The sequence below is a fragment of the Osmerus eperlanus genome, chromosome 9 (genome assembly GCF_963692335.1).
Source record: "Osmerus eperlanus chromosome 9, fOsmEpe2.1, whole genome shotgun sequence".
Classification (NCBI taxonomy): Eukaryota; Metazoa; Chordata; class Actinopteri; order Osmeriformes; family Osmeridae; genus Osmerus; species Osmerus eperlanus.
In genome coordinates this window covers 16,857,418-16,876,364 of record NC_085026.1, presented here as the reverse complement: position 1 = coordinate 16,876,364, position 18,947 = coordinate 16,857,418, and the positions used below count along the sequence as shown (strand labels likewise).

At 49.4% G+C, this 18,947-nt stretch overlaps 1 protein-coding gene across 1 annotated transcript; it reads right to left on the bottom strand.

The window, feature by feature from the left end:
- Nucleotides 1-1,112: 1,112 nt before the first annotated feature.
- On the bottom strand, nt 1,113-15,193 carry peli2 (pellino E3 ubiquitin protein ligase family member 2). The gene is made up of 6 exons (XM_062470012.1): nt 14,844-15,193; nt 10,498-10,627; nt 7,281-7,382; nt 6,494-6,691; nt 5,790-5,978; nt 1,113-4,358 (listed from the first exon to the last, which is right to left on the bottom strand). The coding sequence occupies exons 1-6, from the start codon at nt 14,918-14,920 to the stop codon at nt 3,780-3,782; spliced, it is 1,275 nt and encodes a 424-aa protein (XP_062325996.1). The 5' UTR covers nt 14,921-15,193; the 3' UTR covers nt 1,113-3,779.
- Nucleotides 15,194-18,947: the final 3,754 nt, after the last annotated feature.

The following is an 18,947-nucleotide window of genomic DNA, read 5'->3' as shown; positions in this document are numbered from 1 at the left end:
TTAATTTGCATAACCCTGCCCCACATAAAGCAGGGAAGCCAACCAGTGATCTCCAAATTAGCATGCTGTCACCTTCAGTGTCTCCTCTGTCATTCAGAAAAACAGGCGCAGGAGCAGACACATGAACTTCCTCACGTCAACCGGAGAAATGTTAATTAGGTACCATGGCATCCCACTGCTCCTTCCTTCTCCAACTGCCTAACTGACATGTTATGTATTTAAATCCTTTCATGTTCCCTTATTTTAGAGGAGATGAAGTCACATATGGATGATGGAAAATGTCATCATCATTGTACAAAATACCCACAAGCATACATAATTATTCTACAGTCAAAAAATAAACGGTACATCCGCGTGACTTGGACCCACCCACCATTTTACCAGGATTGCTTGTTGTAAAAAAAAAAAAAAAATAGGCCTACGTATTATTTACTTTGCATATTGAGAAACAATAAGCTATAATTTATATGTTATGGCATTAATGACATCATAAGAGTGATCCAGTTAATCAAATCAAATAGTGTGTATAAATATCTCAAGCCCAAAGGCTTCAATACATTTCAGCCATGCTCGTGCCACGTGCAGATCAATTAAATGAAGTAATAGGCACAGCAGTCATACATCCGTTTATATCCACAATTGTTATTTTTCATTGATAAAATGCAATTTTCTCTCCATGTTGTTTGTCATATAAGATAATTATTGGGGATCTGGCAGCGCTGCACTATTGTTGAGGGAATAGCGCCCTGGTGTGGCGGACACAGGGAATGACACCCTGACAGAAGAGAGGAGGCTTCTGAATGAAGACAGGACTGATCTGATCTGACAAACCGAAGAATGATGTAACTTGTTGGCAACCACCAAAGCCACACTAATATAATAAACTAAAGATCATTTTCTGCCGGGTGGCTCGCCATCTCTAAAAGCATGTTTCCTTTCACTTTTAAAACGGGTTCAGAGACCAAACACAAGCCCTACCTTTTACAGTAAGAGTAAAGAGACAGAAACCTTATAGCAGTGCTATTCACAGTTACCGTTATGTTAATTATTGATCACACCAACACAAAAAAATAGGAGTCGTAAAAAAAGAAAAGAAATAAAGAACAGACTAATGTTTTTTTTTCTTCTGTTTATTTTGCAAGTAGGCTTTGGGGGCATCAGTGCGTGTCAAGGCCTGTATTCAGAGTTACAAAGTCAGAGACAGTCCCGGCGCCGGAGGTCATCACGGACCACACCCAAGTCTTCTACGGGGAATGTTTACGGCGGCTGCTTTTTGTTGTTGGTAGGCTACAGAGCACGTAAAAGGGACCGTGAAGGGAACTGTGTAGGTACTAGAGTAACGCGTACAGCTAAAGTGTTGAAAGGAATGCTACAGCAGGACACGTCTGTCACCCTGCTCCGCAGAGAAATCACAAAAACCAAGCCTCTCTTGCCCTCTCTCTGCCGGGCCGTTTAACATGGCTTCACCCCGCTGAGGCAGCGAGCCCAACGGCGTCTCAGCAGTCAGCCATGCAGTACGTGTGTCACGGGGAAGCGAGCCCGTTTGCACAACGGAGACCCACGTAATGTCTAAATCATTTGGCTTCAACGTTGTTGAAAAGTATAGCTCTAAAATGTATTTTCACAGCTATTGATTGATAATGTAGGCTAACTCTTACATTTGGTGGCTATAATAACTCCGCCGTCAACCTCCTTGCTCACTATACTATTTAGGAATAGCGACAGTTGGTACTTTAGTCTACATACGGGCACGGTCGAGCAAGCCAGCGTTAAGCACGTATTTGTCCGAATCTTCAGTTTTTGTACTTACTTTGTACTTTTCACTAACTTAAATGTCTGTTCTCATTCATAAGCTTATTTGGACCACTTAATCAATTTCCACAATTGGATAAAAAAAAAAAAAAAAGATTGGCATTGTGCAAGATAATATTCTGATCCTCGGCGCCTGGTGAGCCGCACAGTGCCAGCGAGGGAAAGACCAGACTGTTCTCAGAGTTTTGGTTCCAAGTTCGTTTACAGCAACACTTTGGGTTGAAGGAGGCGTCTGGAGAGGAAACAGTCCAGCCTCATATTATTTGGTATAATCCTGTAATGCTGCTGCCTGTGACTGCGCGAGGCTATGCAGTGTACAAATCACTGGATCGCACCCAGCACGAGATAAAGCTAAGAATGGAACAGTGCAGATCGAACGCAGTAAATTCGAGTGCGGGGCGAGACCAAAACCAGCTCACAGGTGTGGATGGATTTGCCCCCAGAGAACGCTCCTAAAACAGGTACTCTCTCTCTTAACTGCTGAACAAGGCCTTGTTGACGTCATGAGACGCCTGTGCGGTTTTGCAGCACGTTGATTAGAAACAGATCGAGCTGTTCTCACTGAAGGAATAGCTACAATTCAGGATAAAGCACAGTTGGTGAGGAGAATCCATGTATTGGAATACATTCATTGCCATCATGGTTCACTATGTTGATTGACTTAGCCTCTTGTTTCTTGACTGGAGAGGGGGGAGCCCTGATTGAGCTCTACAGAGTGTTGACACATTAAACAAACCTGCACAGTTCAACCTACTGCACACAATAGTTAAACAAGAGAAAAATATATTAACATTTTCATTAGAAAACTGTACACGGGCCTCAGTGTAGTAAAATACTTCTTAAAAAGATAAAAATGTGGAAAGGGACCCCCATATCGGCTTTCATATCTTTATACTTACATTGTATTTAAAATTCGAACCCTACGCCTTCACCAAATTGCTTTTTTTTTTAATAGTCTAGCAAAAAAATATTCCCAGGATTCACTGGGCTTCCTAGGCACTGGGATACATCTATGTACACACAGAGAAAGTTTTGTGTTGACTTTAGTCTCAGGTCAGTTCTCCAAGCTAACAGACAGGTCAGTGCCCAGGTTCCATGTTCTTTAGGGCCTTGCAGCCTGTTCCACCAGATGAGCGTCGCAGGCTAGCTCTGACCTTCTCACAGCCAACAGGCCAGCTGTCGGGCACTGCAGGAATCTTTCATCTCAAAGCCAGCAGGAACCAGCGTGGCGAATCCCAGACCGGCCCTGTCCACTGGAAGAATCCCAGACCGGCCCTGTCCACTGGAAGAATCCCAGACCGGCCCTGTCCACTGGAAGAATCCCAGACCGGCCCTGTCCACTGGAAGAATCCCAGACCGGCCCTGTCCACTGGAAGAATCCCAGACCGGCCCTGTCCACTGGAAGAATCCCAGACCGGCCCTGTCCACTGGAAGAATCCCAGACCGGCCCTGTCCACTGGAAGAAGACGGGACTGACGTGATGGTTCATGACGGGTAGTCCAAACAACTCTCTCTCACCCCTTATTTCATAGCCCTTGTACTTGAAATGAGCAGCATCATCAGCAAAAAAGAAAAAGAGGTTTCAGCTCTGTTGAAAACGAAAAACTAATGGCTGTGTGACAGTTCAGTTGAGAGGGTTTGGTTGTCCAGCCTCAAGTCAAGTGTGTTCCACATCTGTGTGTTGTGTTTGTCCCCGCGGCCCTCCAAAGACCCAGAAGAAGTCCAAGTCAAACACAGTGTTATGGACCGCTGCCTCTGGGTTAAGCTGCACGGAGCCTTGGCCCACACAGAGGCTGTGCACACCCCAGTCCAGCTTGCCTGGGGAGGCCTGGATCCCCACCACAGTCACGTGATAAAAAAAAAAAAACAGAAAAAAACAAAAAGGAAACGGGAACAGTTTCACAGCATGTTGGCGCTCCTGCCCTCCCTGCCCCCCACTCGGGGGCCAGGGACAGACCCCCCGCGGATCAGTCGATGGGTCCCTGGAAGATGAGCTTGGCACAGCCCTGGGTGAGGCTGAGCTGGGTGGCGCAGAAGGGGCAGGCGGCGTGGAAGGCGTGCGTGCCGTGGGGCAGCGGGATCTCCGCCCAGTACTTGGCCGACTTCTCCGAGCACACGTGTCCACAGGGCACGAAGGCATGAGTAGGAGCCCCCGTGTCCACGTAGAAGGCCGGCTCGCAGCCCAGCCACAGGGCCACGTACGGCCCCACCGTCCGGCACATGGGGCACTCCCGCTGGGCGTTGGGCTCCTGCTCCGACCGGTGGCCCCAGTCGTGGTAGCCGTGCACGTGGCCGCACGCCAGGTACACCCAGGGCTGCTTGTCCTCCAGGGAGGGCAGGGCACGGCTGCGCTGCAGGCTGGGGAAGGCCAGGGTGTTGAGGCCCACGGGGCACTGCGGACGCCCCGCGTTGATCTCCTGCCGCAGGGCCTCCAGGTGCTTCTGGGTGGGGGTGTGGAAGAGGCCGTCGGCCGTGCGCCACAGCAGGGTGGCTCCGCACAGGTCCACCAGGGAGCCGTCCAGCAGTACGTTGCTCTCTGTCTCCACCTGCAGGGGGAGCCGGGCGGCGCAGCACGTTAGAAGAGCACAGAGGAAGTCCTGCTACTCGCAGAGGCTGGGGACGCTGGCTAGGAACTAGTCTGGAAACAGGTTGGGTGTCTTTGGATATTATATGCTTCACGCGTGAAGGGAAATCTGAGTCAGGTGGAAAATGAGTGGTTTGTTGTGGGGAGGGTGTTTACTCTGAGGGCACACACGTCATCTGCTGAATATAATGCTGAGTCTATTCAGGAGGTGCATCTTAAGGACCTGCCGTGGGACTACAGATGTGAATGAGCTGACGGTGCATCAAAGGATGATATTTACGGTTTTAACCCTTGTGCTGCCTTCGGGTCACATGACCCAAAGGTTCATAACGAACCATCATTGTGTTTACCCAGTTTTACCCAATACAAAAACTAATAAAAATAATTTTCTTTTAACCTTTGCAATGTGGGGGGTCTGAGACAGCCCAACGGTTAAAAGAAAATGCTTCACTTTGTTTTTGTATGAGGTAAATTTGTCGCAATACGACGGTGGGTCACACGGCTGATGGGTCAGAATGACCCGAAGATAACACAAGGGTTAACTACAGATGGTCCCTTTTAAATAGATCAATAACATACAAATCTACGTTTAAGTGGTCTCCCTTGTTAAATTAGCTTTGATGTTTGTTTAAAGAACAATAGATGCTGGATGAGTGTGAGAGGATGAGTGTGAGGATGAATGTGAGAGGATGAATGTGAGAGGATGAGTGTGTGAGTGGATGAATGTGAGAGGATGAGTGTGTGAGTGGATGAGTGTGTGAGTGGATGAATGTGAGTGGATGAATGTGAGAGGATGAGTGTGTGAGGATGAGTGTGTGAGGATGAGTGTGAGAGGATGAGTGTGAGAGGATGAGTGTGAGAGGATGAGTGTGTGAGAGGATGAGTGTGAGAGGATATGAGTGTGTGAGAGGATATGAGTGTGTGAGAGGATATGAGTGTGTGAGAGGATATGAGTGTGTGAGAGGATATGAGTGTGTGAGAGGATATGAGTGTGTGAGAGGATATGAGTGTGTGAGAGGATATGAGTGTGTGAGAGGATGAGTGTGAGGATGAGTGTGAGAGGATGAGTGTGTGAGAGGATGAGTGTGTGAGAGGATATGAGTGTGTGAGAGGATATGAGTGTGTGAGAGGATATGAGTGTGTGAGAGGATATGAGTGTGTGAGAGGATGAGTGTGTGAGAGGATGAGTGTGTGAGAGGATGAGTGTGAGAGGATGAGTGTGAGAGGATGAGTGTGAGAGGATGAGTGTGTGAGGATGAGTGTGTGAGAGGATGAGTGTGTGAGGATGAGTGTGTGAGAGGATGAGTGTGTGAGAGGATGAGTGTGTGAGAGGATGAGTGTGTGAGAGGATGAGTGTGAGAGGATGAGTGTGAGAGCGAGCGCTGCTCCTCACCAGTCTCCCTCTGGTCTGGGCCGAGCGCGTCTCTCTCAGGGTGTAAACGTCTCCACACACAGAGATCTCCCTCCACACTCCTGGCTTCGACTCCTCCGTGAACCCGCCCCTCGGGTGCATCACCAGCACCCCATTGGTCGTCAGGCCGTCCATGTGACCATCTGGGTTCTTCCACTTGGCAGCTTTCTCCTAAAAAGGTTGGGGAGGAGCAAGAGCAACGTCACACGCAGGCAAACACACACTCACAGGCAAACACACACACAGGCTCCTTGCGTAACGGTAGAAATTGTGTTTGCTAATCTAGTTTGCTCTGTGTGGTTAGTTGCATTCCAGGCAAACTTGCATTTTGGCAGTGCGGTGGTGTTCCAGCTTGCAAAACAGGGCAGTAACCATCGTGTCTTTAAATGTTAATGAGCAACTGAGAGCGTCCACATTTCCCATTTACACCCATAAACACATGGAGTGTGTTCCATGGAACATGAAGTTAGGAGATGAACACATGAACGTCAGCTCCCTAGAGAGGGGGAGAGGAGCCAAACCAGTAGAGAAACAATTCCACATCAACAGCCAACCATCCATCCAACCATCCATCCAGCCTACTCTAATGAAAACAGGAAGACCTCCCTCCCTCCCTCCCTCTCTCTCTCCCTCCCTCCCTCCCTCCCTCTCCCCCTCCCTCCCTCCCTGCCTCCCTCCCTCCGTACCCCCAGGAAGATGTTCTTGGAGGAGTCGAAGCCGGCAGCGTAGATGCGGGCGGTGAAGGGGGGTGTGCGCTCGCAGACCACCCTGCAGGCGAAGCGGGAGATGGTGCTCTGGGTGACGGGCGTGTCCTCTCCCTCCTGGGTCCCCGACACCGTGTCCGTCACCACAAAGTCTATAGGGCTCTCCGTGGAGCGGCCGATCTGCAAGAAGCACAGTCACAAGATCAATGAACATGATTAGGTCATGACGTAGCAACTTCACGACAAACTTATAGGAACATGTTGTTCAAACTGAATAAAAAAATAAAAAATAAAGGGTCAGTAACCAATTTCATAGGTTATATAAGTTTTTTGCAAAATGACGGAATGTTCCGGTTACATTTCTATGATTTCTGGGAACTTTTTTTAGACTAGATGACATGTGACTTGGTCAGGTGATCACACACAGCATGACATGTCAAAGGAGAAATATCAGACATAGACAAAAACCTAATATCATGTTTTGCCACAGAGACACTACATGTCATACGTAGGGCATGTAGTAGAACTCGGATCATATTCTGGCCTAGGAAGAACAAAACAGATCATCTTCTCCTTTCACTTCCTCAATCTGCTCAGCTTGCACCAGTCTGTCTCCACAGATCGGCAGAGGAACAGCCTGACCATGAGGCCCGTGTGTGCACAACCGAATCGTCTCTGGTGGTGGCGGAGAGTTCTAGAAACAGAGCTTCATCTATAAACACAACAATCGTTTTTCAAAATGGCTGCCTGGTTGGCGGTTGGGCTTTACCTGAAACATGTCGGTGTCTTTGTCATGGCAGTACTCCACCACCACAGTGTGGTTCCTGGACAGGGTGTAGGAGATACTGTGCTGGCCTTTACAGTGCACCGCCTGCAACACAAACAAAGGACATGTTTCAGAGACTGGATCTGTTCTCACAACTGCAACACAGTGAGGTCCTTCAGAGAAGGATCAAAGCGCTAATACTGGCGACTGAACTTCACGTTGATCATGTCTGACGCTACATACAGCCACAACAACAAAGGCCTTGTGCTTCCTGGTGATGGAATCAGGAAGCTGGCCATGTGACTGAGTACTGTGTCAAAGTCCACAGCGGCTCAGGCTGCGGATCACGATGTGAGCATGCCCAGTCCCCTACACCATCAGGGCCAGTACTGTTGCAATAATCTTGCTAAGATCACTGCACACTACAGGCCAGGGACTAAAGCACTTTGAGTGTGTGTGTGTGTGTGTGTGTGGGGGGGGGGGGGTTGTGTTCCTGTGAACTAACACTCCCATGACAGCAAACCATTAAGTGTCCTCTGGACTCTGGTCAACAGATGCCAGGCTATCAGCTGAACTGCCTAGAGAGGAGGAGAGGAGCAAAACCAGTAGAGACACTTCCACATCAACAGCCAGCCAGCCAGCCTGTCAACCAGCCAACCAGCACACTAATCTGTGATTTCCGCTTCCCAAACATGCGAGTCAGGGAGTGAGAAAGTGGGTCAGAGCAGCAGTGTGCTGCAGTAGCAGACAGAGAAGCTTGTCTGTATTACAGAAGGAACAGAGGCCCAACCCCTCCACCTGGGTCTGGGAGGGGAGAGAGGTTCCCCTCCACCTGGGTCTGGGAGGGGAGAGATGTTCCCCTCCACCTGGGTCTGGAAGGGGAGAGATGTTCCCCTCCACCTGGGTCTGGGAGGGGAGAGAGGTTCCCCTCCACCTGGGTCTGGGAGGGGAGAGATGTTCCCCTCCACCTGGGTCTGGGAGGGGAGAGAGGTTCCCCTCCACCTGGGTCTGGGAGGGGAGAGATGTTCCCCTCCACCTGGGTTTGGGAGGGGAGAGAGGTTCCCCTCCACCTGGGTTTGGGAGGGGAGAGAGGTTCCCCTCCACCTGGGTCTGGGAGGGGAGAGAGGTTCCCCTCCACCTGGGTCTGGGAGGGGAGAGATGTTCCCCTCCACCTGGGTTTGGGAGGGGAGAGAGGTTCCCCTCCACCTGGGTCTGGGAGGGGAGAGAGGTTCCCCTCCACCTGGGTCTGGGAGGGGAGAGAGGTTCCCCTCCACCTGGGTCTGGGAGGGGAGAGAGGTTCCCCTCCACCTGGGTTTGGGAGGGGAGAGATGTTCCCCTCCACCTGGGTCTGGGAGGGGAGAGAGGTTCCCCTCCACCTGGGTTTGGGAGGGGAGAGATGTTCCCCTCCACCTGGGTCTGGGAGGGGAGAGAGGTTCCCCTCCACCTGGGTTTGGGAGGGGAGAGATGTTCCCCTCCACCTGGGTCTGGGAGGGGAGAGAGGTTCCCCTCCACCTGGGTTTGGGAGGGGAGAGAGGTTCCCCTCCACCTGGGTCTGGAAGGGGAGAGAGGTTCCCCTCCACCTGGGTCTGGGAGGGGAGAGAGGTTCCCCTCCACAATTGAGATCAAGCGCGCAGATTAGAGAGCAAAGGCAGGGTCTGAATGGGGGGCTGTCTGGGTGGCAGAGGCTCCGGCAGGGTCTGAATGGGGGGCTGTCTGGGTGGCAGAGGCACCGGCAGGGTCTGAATGGGGGGCTGTCTGGGTGGCAGAGATCAGCTGTGCTCATTATCTGCCGTGAGCACCAGGGTGCCGTCACGTGTGCCCCACTCAGCCTGCTCACAGCTCATATGGGAACACTGCTATGGGGGGGAGACGAGGCTTGTAGAGAGGGGGAGGGAGGGAGAAAATACATGTAGAGGGAGAAAATACACGTAGGGGGGGGGGGGAGAGAAAATACACGTAGAGGGGGGGAGGAAGGAACATTTAGAAAGAGGGAAAAGAAAGAATAAACACATTTAGAGATGGAGGGAATAAAGGCATTCAAAGAGGAGGTAGAGAGGAAAGTGTGTACTAGAGAGAGAGAGGGAGAGAGATAGAGAAAGGGAAGGAGGGTAAGAGAGAGAGAGGGATAAAGAAAATTGAATGAAACAGACATTACTGACTGAGCTGCAGCCTTGTTGTCGCTAGCACAGAGCTGCCGGATTCCACCATGTCAGCAGTGCTACAGCTAAACAGGACCGCCAATGAGGGCCAGGAACACTCCAAAACACACTTCTATTCCTGTCCGCCTCTGAAGGAACAGCTATTTTCAACAGCCTGTGTGTGAGTGTGTGTGAGGTCAACTTCCTCCAAACTTCAACCTACTAATCCAGAGCTGGTGTTGGCGGAGGCAGGGTGTTGGGGGGGGGGGGGAGGGGGGAAGGGTGAGCAAGGTCACCAGCCGGAGAGCTTCCCCTCTTCGGTGAAGCGGTGTCCTCGAGCGGAGGGATGTGGTTGGTTGTGACACAGCCTGGCGCCGTCTGCCTCTCAGACCTTCTGAGAAACAACTCCTAACCCTTATCAGCTAGCAGCTAGCCCGCATAGCTCTGCCCCGAAGATAACCATCAACACACGTTCGTCACACTGGGGGGGGTGGGAGAATCAGAGTGTGAGAGAAAGGACAGAGAGAGAGACAGAGAGAGAGACAGAGAGAGAGAGAGAGAGAGAGAGAGAGAGAGACAGAGAAAGTGAGAGAGAGATACATAGGGAGAGACAAAGAGATAGAGACAGAGTGAGAGAGACAGAGAGTGAGAGAGAGAGACAGAGAGAGAGTAACCCAACCCCATAAGGCCTTGGAGCCAGGGGAGTGAAACGAAAAGGAGAAGTGTTTTGGTTTTGAAGTGAGCGCCTGTGAGAAGTGCCGACGTCAGCACACCCTCCGGCTTGTTTGGCCATCTTTGCTAGGAGACCAGAGTCAGGAATGTGAGAGGACATACATGCAGTCCTGGAACTGGCCATTCCTGGCAGACACTCTCCCCAAGACAACAGCTAGGAGGAGGGGCTTACACCAGCAGCTTACCTACTAGACAACGACACACCAACCCAGAAAAAAAAAATGCTCGTTTTCGCTGACTACAATAGCTCCTTCAGGTGATTGCTTACACAGACTCTGGACAGGTGCATGAATCAACACCGGTGTCTGTTGACGTTTCTTGAAATCACACCTTGTTCCTGAAGTGTTTACCTTGCTGGCCTGGGGAGTGGTCAGGATGTGGACTGTGCTGGGTTTGACACCGTTGGCCTTCGTCCTTCTGTAGAGAGCAAACCTGCTTTTCCTTCGACCGCGGTCCCCGTTGGGCAGGGAGCCATTGTACCTGAGACATTGATATAGAGAGAGAGAGATACAGAGAGAGACAGGGAGAGAGAGAGAGAGAGAGATACAGATAGAGACAGGGAGAGAGAGAGATACAGAGAGAGACAGGGAGAGAGAGAGATACAGAGAGAGACAGGGAGAGAGAGAGAGAGAGATACAGAGAGAGACAGGGAGAGAGAGAGATACAGAGAGAGAGAGATACAGAGAGAGACGGAGAGAGAGAAAGAGATACAGAGAGAGACAGGGAGAGAGAGAGATACAGAGAGAGACAGGGAGAGAGAGACATGTGGACACAGAAAGAGAGACAGAAAGAAGGGAGAGGGAGGAGAGACAGAGTGAGATACAGACATATAGACACAGACAGATATAGAGGGGGACAAAGACAGAAACAGACAAAAAGGTTAGTCTCAGTATAGTAGGAACTTTGTTTTAGCTTCACGGAAGAGGCCGAAACACAGTATCTTTGGGACATAAAGATAAATAAAACTCTGGAGGGAGTGCCCTGGACTGGGGCCCACATCCACTTTGGTCAGAGCCATCATCGCTAAGGCAACCATCCATATTAGTCCCGTAAGGCAAGCATCACCTTGGATTACAAGCGTTACATAACAGACTTTAATACTGGTTCCTGTGTCTGTCGGCTCCTGAACCAGACCTCCAGCTGTTCCTGTCCCGGGGCAGAGGGAGGATGTGCGTCAAGCAGGCTGGCCTTTCCAGGACAGCGCAGACAAGCTGGAACACTGACTCACACGGTTCCACCACATGCCAGAATAGGTCTCTTTCCCCAAGCGGAGTGGAACCCGAACCGACTCGATCAAAAATACCCTCCGCAAAATGTCTTCATCGTAACAGCTACTCTGCAGCGAGTGTTTTCATTTGGTCTATGTTTAGGAGCCTTGTGATGGCAAGGCTTCAGCCAGATTCTCTAAAAACACAACCTTCCTCCACGGGTATGGTTGTACCGTCCTATCAAACTAGGGGGAGTGGGTAGAGCACTTGTAGAATAAGAAGCTGTAGGTGAAAATCCTTCCTGTACTGTGTATCCCCTTTGGATGAAAGCGAAAGACAGATGAAAATCATCATACATTAGAATATAGTCTGAGATCATCTTTAAAAGGTTTTTTGTTTGAGGAAGTCAAACACTTCCCCTCGTCTGCCTTTCAATGGTGAGTTCGTGACTGAGAAGTAGGCTACCTTCCAGTCCAGTCATTACTAGTCTCTCTCTCTCTCTCTCTCTCTCTCTGTGTGTCTCTCTCTCTCTACCAGCTGGTCTCTGCAGCTGAGACACCCCATGCTCTGCTCCATCCAACACACATGGCTCATGCCAACTGATGTTGTGTCCTTGGGCAAGTCACTTCACCCTACTTGCCTCGGGGGAATGTCCCTGTACTTACTGTAAGTCGCTCTGGATAAGAGCGTCTGCTAAATGACTAAATGTAAATAAGTAAGTACAGTCCACCCGCGCCGACTACTAAACAGCGTAGCTGTTTAGTAGTCGCGCTTGCGACTACTAAGCTCCGAGTTCGAAGCCCGACGTGGGCGAAGCTCTGGTGTAACTACCCGTTACCCAGCATGCCTCAGCAGTGGCTCCCCTGGGTGACACGCGACACACACGGTGAGTTCTTTGTGACTGACAGCAAGTCTGTTTCACCTGAACCTCTTGTGTCACGGCTCTTTCGCTAGAACAGCCTCTTTAACGCTGAGCGGCGGCTAATTGTAATCCCTTTCCCTTCTGACCTGTGCCAGACAGGGAATGGATTTAGAACGATACTCAGCAGGAAGGATTAGAGGCTTTCAACTGTCCTCTAGCTCACACACACACACACACACACACACACCATGTGAAGCATGTAAAGGGAGGTGAAGGCAGGGCGATTCGTTAGTGATAGTCCTGACTAGCAGCATGACTGGCTGGGTCATAGACAGGTCACGTAGGAGCGAAAACGCCAGAGAAGTCCAGGCCTTTTAGGCTTGCATGTCCCCCCCCCCACTCTCTACAACTGTCCTGTCAATAACAACAGATGATAAAAGGCAAAAATATATAAAAAGCCCATCTGTAACCACGAGGGCTCGGTGGAGCTCTGGTTGTCACGGCTGCATCGCCACATCAGCTCCTTGCAGTCTCAGGTCAGAGATGAGCGGCGGCAGCGGGGGTAGTACCAGTGTACCGCTGGGGTCCCCCACAGCAGAAGCCAGCCTGTGTCCCCCACAGCAGAAGCCAGCCTGTGTCCCCCACAGCAGAAGCCAACCTGTGTCCCCACAGCAGAAGCCAACCTGTGTCCACACACAGCGTCTTCTCAATAGGACCAGTCTGCTGGCAGGAACAATGGACAGGGAGATGAGGGAGAGGCGGAGGCACTGATCAATCCCTCCTTTCATTCCCCAGGACCCCCCCACACAGCCTCCCTGCTGGCCGGGGCCAACGGCACCATGCGCTGCCAGGGGAGGTGGGCACAGTGGCCCTGACTCCACCGGGACTGGGGCCCCACCGGCCCGCAGACGCTCGAGACAGCTTTGCGTCGCTTCCAAACTTATCAAGAGCAGTGTTTGTTCTCTGGGGGTACAAATGTAAGCGCTCTAATGTGTCAGGATTTAGAGAGAGAGGGGAGAGAGAGGGGAGAGAGAGAGAGAGAGAGAGAGAGAGAGAGAGAGAGAGAGAGAGAGAGAGAGAGAGAAGGGGGGGAGAGAGGGGGGGAGAGAGACAGAGAAAGAGAGACAGACAGACAGAGAGTGAGTGAATGGGTATTTAACCCTTGTGTTATCTTCGGGTCATTCTGACCCATCAGTCATTGTGACCCACCGTCGTATTGCGACAAATTTACCTCATAAAAAAACAAAGTGAAGCATTTTCTTTTAACTGTCGGGCTGTCTCAGACCCCCCACATTGGAATGGTTAAAAGAAAATTATTTGTATTTGTTTTTGTATTGGGTAAACACAACAATGGTTCGTTATGAACCTTTGGGTCATGTGACCCGAAGGCAGCACGAGGGTTAAGGAAGGGGGAGGACAGAACCATATTCTTGTAGGGCCTACATTAATCTTTCAAAAGCACCTAACCCCAAATGCTTTTAACAGATGCCTCATAGATGAAATTCTCAAAGCAGCTAACTCGAGAGAAATGACTTATGCATTATTTCGTACCTTCCCCATCAATCTTTTATAATGACACCGTACCATGAATGTAGAACAAGGCTAACTTTCTACCACAGGCTGGACGAGCAGCCTAACCTAAACATGGTCCAGCGACTGAAACACTTCTGTTATTCTTTCATTAGAAGCCAATCAAACTGGGGCCTTGTGATAGGATAGCCCTTGGGCTCTGGTCTGGGAACAGTATTTCAGGTCAGCCTTTACCTTGGGGTGAGTTTGTCATGTAAATTATTAATAATATTCAAATATTACTTGGTAACAGTCCTGAAACGGTTTAAGAAGTAAAGATTTGAACGACTAGAGAGAGCAAAAACCTTCACCTGTTGTGATCACAAGCTTTTTGTGTGCACGTTATACTTTCGTTGAATGTGAGAAACTAGCTTTTCAGTATCCACCTAAATGTTTGAGAAAACCCCGAGCTCTCCTCTCTACCTTGAAGTCACAAGTCGACTGTGGCTCGGTGGCTTTTCTTTTTTTAACAGTACGAAGGACTGGGGGAGGGGACAGCAGCACTTCCGAATTCCTAAACCTGACTGCAGTCGCTGCTGCTTGTGTACAAAGTTGAAACAGAGAGCGCGCAGACCTTGGCGCTGTAACTTTATAGGAATTCCACATTTACACGAAGGACTTTTCATGTCCGCCTCAGGTTTACCATCAACAAACGTTATCAGTTAGTGTTCCCGTGTCGAATTATCGACCACGACTGCGGGCAAAAAAAACTACAGTTGGGCGTTTAAGACTGGGATTTTAAAACTTGGGCTACGCTTTCCTGATTACACACGTGCCTGATTTGTTAAGTGAGAGCATGAATTTGTCGGAGTGGTTCGAGCCATTACAACATTCTGCTTGTGTAAACAAATCATTTATTCCTGGGCCATTGTTGACAGTAAAACACAAATTACTTAAAACGTCTCAAAAATACATTTTCAGACAAGGAAACGTGCCAGCGGTTATAAGAACTGCAAACGTGTAGTCTACATCAACAAACTTTTTCATTACTTTAAATGTCAAATGTATTTCGTTAAACAAGTTTATATTCAATACAATTATTTATAAGTTATCTTACCCTAAGACTACCAGCTCTCCGTATTTCACTGGGTCTTTGGTCAGGGCGCAGTGCTCCTCTTGACTTGGCGAAAACATGAGGCTTTTTCCTCGGTACAGCAGGCTCCTCTCGATCTAATGCGCTCGTCCCAGTCGAAGGGAGAGTAGACAGGAGTTCCCTTCAAAAAGCGTAAGAGATTACCATTTTACTCTACAAATCCCATCTAATACGTCGCGTCACTGGGCAAGTCAGTTTTCCTTTACGAATCGTGGAATTAAAACTTAGTTTTAGAGGAAATTACACCCACCACTAGTCATTAACGTAATTTAGCGGTTCACTCCGCTCTGAAGCAGATACAAAAACAGCCTTGAGCAGGGCGGAGCATACCATCCTCAACTCTTTTACTTTTTATAGGGGGGACATGCTATAAAATGTCGACAACAAACTTTTTAGACTTCTAATCTATTTGAAGTTACCTTTAAATATATATTGATAAACAGTAACTACAATCCAGTGAAGCACTCTAAATCGCTATTTTTCATTTTTTTTTGTCAAAGAATAGATCATATTTTAGCTACACATCCCTCTTGCGTGTACCTCATATGGTCGAGGCTGGATTTGAGGCGGCACCTTCTATTATGTAAACAAAGGCTACAGTCTAGGGACAAGCAACATAGCTTTCAATACTTATTATTAACCATTCACCTAGTTAGTGGAGTCGTTAAGAATATGTCAGAGTTTATGAGAGTTGATTTCGTGACTGAAGTAACGACAGACATGTCCAATTGTCTCCAATTGGATGCCAAAATATGTCTGTAAACATCTGTTGTGCCAGAGGACAACAAAATCAGCTGTTTGGTGGGTCATTGTTCAAACTCGCTGTCAGCAATACGGCCTCATCCGAACGCATAGGCTACAGTAAACACATGGAAAACACTGCACGCCTTTTTTTGCTGACCTTTTATAATGTGTGGAGGGGCAGCTGGGTGCAGAGTAGATTGGGGTCTGTTGCCAACGTTCACGAAGTCATCATTTTTGATGATGTAACTGCGGTTTCACAATGTCTGACTACGAGCAGGTTCGTTTTTTCTGTGCTTTCCAGCCAACTGATGATGATAAAATGTAAATGTAGTTAGTCAAGGCTCTTGCTGTAGCACTGTATTGGCCAACACTAACAAGCCACAACACAGTGTCTTTAACTCAACCAGGTTCATTTGTAACCCTTTCAACCTCCAACCCAACCCCCATCCCAGGACACTTTATGGCACCATTCTCTGCCTGTGAAAACAACCACACAGGAGTCAAAGTCTCCATATGCCTTCACTAGCTTGCCCTGCAGAGGACTACACAGCTAACGCATACCTTCTTTTATATAAAATCTAACATATACGTCTTGAAAGAAACATTTGACTAAGATAAGATTTAAAAAAATATATATCAAATGTAATGTAAAGAAAAATAACTCAAACTAAAACCATACACTCCTATTTGAACCCAGACCATATGTCCAGAAACACATCCCCAGGACACCATCCCCCCCAATATTCAAATCTGGTCTAAATGTCCCCCCCAATATATTGATATAAAAATGTGCTACTCTACGACAGGCAACCACGCACGCTGTCTGATCATAAAAAAATTAATTAGTCCCCCCCAATGTTGACTCCAAGGCTACGGCCTTGGTTTGACACCTTCTTTACATCACTGTCCCTGTCCTGTTTTCACTAGGCTCAATGCTGTGAGCTCCCCTCCGTCCCGGAGCTCCCCTCCGTCCCGGAGCTCCCCTCCGTCCCGGAGCTCCCCTCCGTCCCGGAGCTCTCCTTCCCTCCGCCCCGGAGCTCCCCTCCGTCCCGGAGCTCTCCTTCCCTCCGCCCCGGAGCTCCCCTCCGTCCCGGAGCTCCCCTCCGCCCCGGAGCTCTCCTTCCCTCTGCCCTGGACAGGAGCAGGAATCCCCCACCCCCCACCACCACTGGTCCCCCTGGCTGCTACGGCCTTACATCTAAACGGGTGTCCAGTTTCAAAGCGCAATAACACTTTGCACAAAAACAAAAGGTGTGGGGGTGACTCTGGGCCTCTCCTGGGATTGCTCTACCATGCGTACGGCATCGTCAAGCAGCTCTGACGGCTCCGGGGCCTAACACTGGGTCTTAGAGGTCGCAGACTTTCTAATCTTATCTGTCCATCTGCAAGTAATACAGACAGATTAACCCGCGACATTTATAGGTTCCTGTTCCTACGCGTACACACGGCCATGAATAGTAACCGGGAGTTACCGTCAGCATGATATGCTGGTGCACAGGGACCGAGCTATACTTGCCATCAGCGTTTAACCAAACTGCAGACTAGGCCCTGAGCAAGCTGAAACAGCTCCGGTTCTAATGAGGGTTTACAGACAGACACACGCTGTGTCTGTCTGTTCTTCCACACCCTCTTTCATCCACAGGGTATTGTCTCCTGTTCAAAGCCATTTCCATATAGCTCCCTTTTCATATCGGGCTCCACTCCCACACACACACGTACACCCGCAATCATACGCACATGCAAGCTCCTATATGAGGACACACACACACAGACACACAGTGGAGTAGAGGATCAAAGGTTCTGTAGCACATACCACAGTGATAGATAGCAGATGGAGGGAGGGAGGGATCTGCTATGGTGGCTGTGTGGTTGTGTGTTTGAGGTGTGTGTGTGTGTGTGTGTAGATCTATGTTTAGGAGGAGGAGGCTGATGTTACTAGGCAGGATGCATGAGCAACAGAGGCTCAACACAGCAACTGGATTGCACAATAGGGACTAACCATGTCAGTCTGGATGGCACAGTGAGGACAAAGCAGCATTTTACTTCCTCACCCACCTCCCTGCCCCCACCTCCCTGCCCCCACCTCCCAGCCCCCACCTCTCAGGAGTGGGTGAAGCGAGGCAGCTGGAAGTGAACACAAAAAGGTCCTTAGGAGTCATGGGACTGTGCGGGAGACTGTTTTACATGTGTGCGTTTACTCAAGCCTTTGCAGGCTTTGTTTTCCTCCAGAACTCCGAAGCTTCACATGGAGTTCATTTACTTGGTTCTTTTCCTGCGATGGCGTACGAGTTTTCCCAGTAACTGCCATGTGCTGCATCTAGAGTGAGTAACATTTCACAAGAAAAGAAATGACGCTCTTCAAAACCAGCAGCAAACGTACCCCACTGGGTCTGGTTGAGGGAAAGTGCATCACTCTGCTTCAAATTCTTCAGTAAAAGCAAGAAACTGCAGCCAGTAAGGACCCATTATGGCTCCAATTACGGTGAGCGTAAATCTCACAAATCGTTAAAAAAAGACGATACATTTCTTCTGCGTATATTAAAGTGTGTATATCAGATCCCAACAGATGCAGAAGGCATGTGCAGGAGAGGGGCCACAGCAGAGGTCAGCGTGGGTTCTGTTGCGCCTGTGGTGTCGCTAGAACTCCCTGATGGAGTAGACCTGGCTTCCAATCAGCTGACTGCAGCATGACAGTGGGGGAGAATGGGAGGAATGTGCCCCCACCCATACACACACACCCCATCTAAACAACAGACCTCTTGTTGCTGGCATGTCCCCACCCTCCTGAAGGACCTCAGATGTGCCTCCAGGTGATTAACCGACCACAGAAGAAGAAATATCGACTTCATACAATACTGTCATCCATCACAGTCATTCGCTCCAACTCCCTCCTCCTACTTTTGCTTGGGAATATCTCTTGGACACAATCCTGCTACAACCTGCCACAACAAAAGGCCTGAGGAAGTGGAAATTGTGGAAGTTTCCACAATGCTGACTGGAGGGCAGTTGTTCTCCATAAGTTATTACAGTTTGTGGCAGTTGCCCCACTTCCTGTTCCGCCCACAGTGGTGGTGATGATGAACGCAGGGATGAATGTCTGGCTTGCACAATGTTTCACAAGACTTGGGAAAGAACAGCAAAGTGTTCTGTTGACATCCTGCAACAATAAAAAAATACACGCCAGACTCTCTGAATTACTGTACGACGCATTTACATTCCCGCATAAAACAGTCTCACGACATGTTGCTGGAAGCTCGGGCTTGAAATGCAACATCAAAAAGGTACGGAGTCAAGTTTTAAAGAATGTTCCATTGAGTCACAATC